The 7549-nt window shown below is 30.4% G+C and overlaps 1 protein-coding gene across 1 annotated transcript; it reads right to left on the bottom strand.

Annotated features, from left to right (window-relative positions):
• Positions 1 to 2889: 2889 nt before the first annotated feature.
• On the bottom strand, positions 2890 to 5720 carry LOC18054496 (IQ domain-containing protein IQM1). Its single transcript, XM_006451440.2, has 7 exons — positions 5631 to 5720; positions 5003 to 5502; positions 4691 to 4871; positions 4339 to 4515; positions 3992 to 4222; positions 3731 to 3832; positions 2890 to 3396 (listed from the first exon to the last, which is right to left on the bottom strand). Exons 2-7 carry the CDS (start codon positions 5488 to 5490, stop codon positions 2965 to 2967), a joined length of 1611 nt encoding a protein of 536 aa, XP_006451503.1. The 5' UTR covers positions 5491 to 5502; positions 5631 to 5720; the 3' UTR covers positions 2890 to 2964.
• Positions 5721 to 7549: the final 1829 nt, after the last annotated feature.

Here is a 7549-nt window from a genome sequence, read left to right as displayed (position 1 = left end):
ACACATACACACACTCATTTTTGAATTGATCAAATAGGGAAAGTAGTATTACTAATACAATTCCTTAAATAATTTAAGATATTAAAGCACATCAACAACACTTATAAATGCAATGAATTCAACTAAAAATATATTTCAATTAAATTTGTGATGAAATTTATTAATTTTGTTACTGTTTGAACTAGCTCCCTTTGAATCAACTTCCTGGCAACATATAGAGAGGAAATAATAGCTTTACGTAAAAAAATACATAAGTGCCTTAGTATCGAGTATAAATTAATCAAAAAGTTTATATTGTGCACATTTTAAAGGTTTCCACCATATTAGGCAATAGTGTTGCATATCCCTTTTGGTTTATTGTTGTGCTTGCATGCCTCTATTAAGTATTTTTTCCTTTGTGATTGGAGATTTTGATTCTTGTTCCCATCCTTATGTTTTCCTTCATTATTTGATCTCTATTATAGGTAGGGTCCAGCCTAACCCCCACCATGTTGGTAGTTTTAAAGGAGAGGAGGAAAAACAAAAGGTTTCCACCAATTGAGAAAGAAAATTCTATTTGATTTCTTTACTCCACAGTAACTCATTTTTTTTAAACGTTTGTATAATGTAATTATGTTGATTAAAAAGGTAATACAGTTAGAGAATAGTAAATTAAAGGGTTTAGGCCCAGGCCATGTTACGGGACGTATAAGGGTTGGGCTTAGGCTTTCACATATTTTTAATTATTTTTTAAATGGATGTAAACTTGTAATGAATTAATAGTTAATAGGTTGTTGTAATCAATAATAAATTAAAGAAAATGACTATTTTACAATAAAATTATAAATAAATTATACAGACTTAATTTTTTAAAAATGGATTATCTAATTCAACCCTTTTAATTAATTAATTAAGATTTAAAAGAGAGTTTAGTATTATAATTTTAAGTTTTTTGAATCATCATTGATTTATAAATAAAGGATTTAAGCTTTTTATTTTTCTATTATTTTTAGATTTTAATTTATAAATTTATTTTTTAAAAAATAGAAGTTTGGGTCTAGCTACAATTTTTTTTCTTAAGTCTTGTCTAAGCCCTCATGTGGAGGCCTCGCTTTTATGCCAACCTTAAATTAGGGGTGGGCATAAACCCACAACCCATGGGTTTATCCAAACTCAAACCAAATTAAATGGTTTGGGTTGGGTAAATCATTAAAATTGGTTAGATGTGGGTTTTATATAGAAAATCATTTTATTATGGTTTGGGTATGGTTTACCCATGGGTTATGGACAAAACCCCAACACTCAAATTTTCAAATCAAATAAATGAAAACAAAATAAATGAACACAAATAAGTGAAAGACCACCATTAAATTTTTTATGGCGTGATCAATTGTCAACAGTTAGAAAATAAAAATAACAGTAAAAATAAATTTAAATTAAATAAATATTGTTGTAAATAACATAAATTTTTTTTCTTAATTACAAAAATAATTCCTCCCACATGGAAGGATCATCATAGAAAGAGCAGGAAACTCTACTAATGATCAATAATAACTCGGCTTGGACTGGGTCCGATATGCTAGATGGCAGCTAATTTTTTATCAATAATTGAATGTAATGCCCATATTAAGTATTAAAACAAGAAATATATGTTTTGATATGAGCAGAAAAATTAATAATAAAATTTTTCCTAGTAATTATTTATTTTGTGAACATTTTCTTATAATAAATATTTTGCAATATTTTAAAATTAAATGTAAAAAGTATAGGTAAAATATTTTATTATTTATCTTATAATAAATTTTTATTTGTCAATCAAGTTTTCTTATAATAATTTTTTTATCATTTGACTAATAATTTTCTTATATATTTATTATAAGAAAATTTTCACAAAATAAATAAGTATAAAAAAATTTTATTATTAATTTTTTTGTTCATATCAAAACATATATTTCTTCTTTTTAATGTTTTATTTTTTATTTAGTTTATATTCATGTGATTTATTTAATTTAGAATAAATATAAATAAAAGAGTAGTTGAAAATAAGGGTAATATTATAAACTTATACTATTAGAGGAGTTTTTGGCCATTATAAAAGCAGAAGGGGGAAAAATAATATATGTTGATTACTGTAGGGGGGAAACTGGCAATCTCCCTAAAATTAAACATATAAGTAAACAACATAACGCAAAACTACCAAAACGATAAATAAAAACAAATATTGCATAATTAAATAAATAACAAGTGGCAAAATTTATTATTAAATTGTTAATGTCATGTTTGTGAAAGTTTATTATTAAAGAGTACGTTCTTATTTATTGAGAAATAATAATTTTTGTGATTAAACTTTATTTTGATTTTCTAGTATTCTTTAATTTAAGGATTAAGTTATTGTAAAATTTATAATTTTTATCCACTATATTTTTTTATATTTTAATATCAATTTTATAATTAATAACAATTAATAATTATTATAATTTTGATATAATTAAATTTTATTAAAATAAAAATTATTTTGATAATAAAATTCAAACCAAACCCAAACCAAACCCAAATTGTTTGGTTTGGTTTGGGTTAAAAATATTTGGGTTGGTTTGGATTGGATCCAAATTTTTATGGTTTGGTTTGGATTGATTTAAAATCCAACCCAAACCAACCCATGCCCACCCCTACCTTAAATACAGTATTAGATTCATGGTTTGGGAAGAACAGAAAATTAGAATATAATAGAATAATATAAATTAGAAACATGACCATTGCGGGATGATTATTTCCTCGTATTTTGGTATACGCAAAAGAATCAGCAAAACCCAATATACAAATCGGTGAAAAATATATATTAATTTGGCTTAGTGAAACCAAAATTTGAAAAAAAAATAATGAAACAATAAATTAAATTAAAAAAAATGGAAGAAAAAAGTCAAGTTAGCCTCCCCATCCTGGTATAAAGTTGAAACCATTCACCCCTTTTAGTGAATTGGTGGTTTAGTTAGCTGCAGGAATTGGAGTCCTTGGGCTTGGGAGGCCCATATATGCAAGCCTTGGAGAGAGACGGACCCTTGGGCTAGGCCGCGGCGAAGGAATTGGGCCGTAGCTGACCAATGGCCCAGTCACAGGACGAGGTGATAGGTTAACTTGTTCCAATGCCTTGGACTGTAAGTTCGTAGGATAGTCCCGCACACACCCGATTCGTGGACCAGTACCCGTAGTCCACTTGCATGACAACCGTTTAGCCAGGTCAAAGTCAAACACCTTCGGATTGTTAACCTCCTTGATGTTATCATTTTCCGCTTGATTAACAGTTGGGATTGTATCTTTTGATTGTTTAGCTAAAGCAGGGCCCACCGCGGGCTTTGATTTTGATTCCTCAATGGGTGGTGCAACAAATGAAGGATTGTCGTCATCGATGGCGTACCTCTGTCATGTAAAACAATGAAGCTAACATCAGTTGTTTTGTCACAGGAACAGCTAGATTTAAATCCTATTCAATATTTAATTAAGCCAACTGCATAGAGGGAAGCGCTAATTAATTAATTCACATCCCCCCCCCCCCCCCCCAAACACAAACACACACATAAAATTGTCCCGATCTAAAATTTTAAATTTGTAAAAATATATCAAAGTTATGTACTTTAACAGTGTAATCACACAATACTATTGAGTATTGAACCTAAAGTTCAAGATCTTGAATATATATATATATATATATATAGTAGACAATTATATATATGAATGAAAATAATGTAGATACCTTAACATTGGTGAGATCTACATGGTTTTCCTCAAGGAAGCTGATAAATTCCCGGAAGTTCTCTTCTGTTGGGTGATAGTGACCACTATATGGCCATATTGCCTGAAAAAGTGAAGGTAATGCAATAAGATATTAATGGCATTTTGTATTTGTTAATTTGCGTTATTAATATGTTCAGAAATTTAAATCTGCACTTCATAGGTGCCCACATCCTGAAGACCCCTATTATGTATCTATATAAGTAAATAAATAAATACATACCTCCAGAATACCATTATGGGCAACTAATCTTCCGGCAGCCGTAGTGGCGCCACCGGATAGAAAACTGGAGTGCTGAAAGGAGCCTTTCTTTTTAGGGCCAACATACAAAGCCCTGGTGGTGCTGAGCACAAATATCCATTTGGAACCCTCAGTTGTTTCCACAGGAATTCCACTTTGCCGATATAAAAGCTTCCCATTTTCAACCACCACTTCAAATACTTGTCTTTCTTGCTGCGTTCCCATTAATAGACAACATCCATAATGAATTCGTGCAAGTTGCGAATAATAATTAAAAGGAAAAAAAAAAATTTATCTTCAAATTATATTATCACATAACTTAAACTTACTGGTCCAAGATATGTAATGCATTGACGCTGAAGAACAGCCCTAGGGCATTTCTCAAGATTCACTTCTTTTCCATCTCCAACATCCAACCAGTAAAAGAAGGGTTGCGTGCTCTCACTATCAAACCAGATATCATAATACATATGTAGATTATGCCCATAACGGTGTCGAGGATCAATCTGCTCAGAAAATTATATAAGATCGATCAATCAGTGCTCCCTCATTCTAATAAAATGTGTATCATGATAAAATATTTTTTTTGTATTTTTTCTTTTAAAAAAAAAAGAAATAAAGAAATGCCATAGACTAAAATATAAAAGACACTGTATTGAAATACATGAGTTATATACTTACAGCCTCGAGCCAATGTTGTAAAGCGAGTTTTTGAGCTTTATCATCTTTACTTAAACCCTTTCCGACCTTGGCTGCTCTGGTCCTAGCCCTGGCCCACCGTGACACTGCGGTTTCCGGTTTCTCAATATTGAAGAATGATACTGAACTTCGCTTCAGGGCAGCAAAATCCAATGCCTTCCACCTATATATGTGTGTGTGTATTGTAATAACAATTAATTCATGGAAGTAACAAATTAAATTAAATTAAATTAAATGAATATTCCTAAAAGAAAAGTTAATTAATAAAAAAGAGAGTAGGTAGCTAGTACTAACCAGAGCTCCTCAACAACAACAGCACAATCTGCAAGGTTTCTTCGAGTTCGGTAACTCTTATAAACCTTTTGAAGCTTAACCGCAGCAGCATTAAGCTCGCACACCGGTCTCGGTGAGAACATGATTGCCGGTTCGGGAAGAGAAAGGGAAGGCATTGGCACATGCTTCAAGGTATTTGAACCCATCATAATCTCTTTGTTGTTATCTTCAACAGCTACATAATTCTTGAATGAAAAATTATTTTCTAGCAATTTTACATTTTCTGGTTTGTAATTCTTTAAGCTTCTTGTTCTTTTAGTACTTTTGATGGTTTCATCATCATCATGATAATGATCATTTGAGGAGCCATCTGTTTTCTTGAAGCTATTTACCCTTACGGTGACCTCACCATCTTTGGTATCAAAACTGATGTTGTATGCCAAACTAAAAATCCTGTGTTTCAGAATCTCTTCCCAGGCCGATAAGAGCAATGAAAGCGAAAAGCCCATAGATATATCTATCTGCAATTTTTAAATTAATAGGAGGAACCCAGATTAAATTAAAGAGAAGCAAATTAAAAGAACATGAACACGACCCTCAATTATCAAAAAAGAAAAGAACAAAAAAAAAATCTCTTCTATTAAATTACCTGTAGTACTGTGTTAGAGGACCGGAGACCTGCTTATTCCAATTTTTCTTAATTTGTTTTATGGTTGTGTTTTTGATTTGATGTCAAGATGCAATTGATGATGTTAAATTTGACTGCTCCTTTGCTTAATTTATATTACAACTGCTCAGGGAACAAAACAAGTAGTCCAGTCCACAAAACCTTCAAAGACGTGCTGAACACAACAGTTTTTGAATGGAAGATAAAAGAGATAAAGATGGGCTCTGAATTCAAGGCTTAATTTTAATTTCCAGGTTCAAGACCAAGAGTTTGATGTATTCAAAGCTTGAAAATGTTGAATTCCTTTGCACAATATGTTCCGTATTACGTGTAATATGTATACATAGAAATCTTTTTTTTTTCGTTATTCAATTCAATTTTAATAACATTACACGTGTGAATTCGAAAGATATTGAGGCTACGAGCGGTCAAAAAAAGGAAGCATGTTAGACTTTCCATGAAAATCTTTGAGTCTCGACACAGACCTTTTTTGGTGTGTTTCTTATTTATCATAAATAGTCAACAACCATTCGGTCACCCACGCGCCCCTTAAAAGCCTCCACTTATGATTTCTTTATTTGCGTAAAAACTGTTAAACTGTTACAGATACTGCATTTATTTTCCCATCGTCTTTTTTGACTCCTTTATATATATATATGTTTTAATATAGATTTTTTTTTTGACGATGTTTTAATATAAAATTTTACACTTTATTAAAATTTAAAAAAATTATTAAATCATATAATTCAATAATATAATACCTATAAAGCCTATTAAATCATATAATTTAATATTATAATGATATTATACTATTAAGTAAGGCTTAATAACAGTACAAAGTTTATAGCAACTAACCATCCGAATTCAAGCCTTGGGGGAGATGAGAGGAGAATAAAAATTATTTGGGTTTGACCCACCCCCTTACCTTTTTTTTTTAAAAAAAAAGCAAGGTTTAATAAATTTTTCAAACTTTAACAAAATAAATCAATATACACACGCACGCACATACGCACGCGCGCGCGCGCGCACACACACACACACACACACACATATATATATAATCATTCTTTAATAAGGGTATTCTCACTTTTTTAAAGTGAAGATGTTAGTAAAAAATTAAAAAAATATATATATTTTAATATACTAATAGATAAAAAAAAATATAGTTTTAATGCATTGAAATATGTGTTTTATTTATTGACAACATCACTAGACAAAGGCACCCCTCATTTTTTTTAACTGGACTATTAAACAAAGCAGTTTAATAATTAATCAAAATGACTCTATTAAAGCACATGATTTAATTGTGAATTGAATTATGAATTAGTAGTGTGTCCATAAAAAAATGAAGGTGTTTACATTAAATAATGACTATACGTACGTACGTACACACACACATATATATACATGTGTATATATAGACACATATACATATGTGTGTGTGTATAGTAGTATTCAATAAAGACATCCAAATTTTTATACATAAAAAAATAAATAATTTAATTTTTTTTATTTTTATCTTTTAGTGCATTAGAGTTTGTATTTCTTTATTTTTTAACTCTTTCTTGATTAGTTTAAAATAAAAATATTCACACCGGAGCAAACATAAATTAATTAACCCCAAAAGGTTAAAAACGCCAAAATTTAGTGTGGAAGGGCGCATGACATGCAATAGCCATTTTGTTGTAACACGAACTAAGAAATGCTCTAGGAGTATTAATGAATTAATGAATTAATGAATTAATGAAGCTATGTGCTGCACCGTGCACGTGGGTCAAGATCATCTGCTAAGAATATTGGTCAAAATCAAGACCATTAAAAATAGTTCTTCCAAAAGTGGAGATGTTGTGGGACTTTTCAATTCTTTCCACATCCCCAGGGGTAGGGGTGGGCAAAATACC

Source organism: Citrus clementina, unplaced genomic scaffold, assembly GCF_000493195.1.
Source record: "Citrus clementina cultivar Clemenules unplaced genomic scaffold, Citrus_clementina_v1.0 scaffold_1, whole genome shotgun sequence".
Taxonomy (NCBI): domain Eukaryota; kingdom Viridiplantae; phylum Streptophyta; class Magnoliopsida; order Sapindales; family Rutaceae; genus Citrus; species Citrus x clementina.
Note: the sequence above shows the minus strand (reverse complement) of the source record. Positions and strands in the feature narration are given on the sequence as shown.

Excerpts from the sequence above, each read along its gene's own strand:
- LOC18054496 (XM_006451440.2), bottom strand. The coding sequence starts at position 5,490 with ATGGGCTTTTCGCTTTCATTGCTCTTATCGGCCTGGGAAGAGATTCTG. Across the intron at positions 4,516-4,690 it reads TACAACATTGGCTCGAGGCT|ATTGATCCTCGACACCGTTA; the intron begins GTAAGTATATAA and ends TTTTCTGAGCAG. Across the intron at positions 3,833-3,991 it reads CCCATAATGGTATTCTGGAG|GCAATATGGCCATATAGTGG; the intron begins GTATGTATTTAT and ends TCACTTTTTCAG.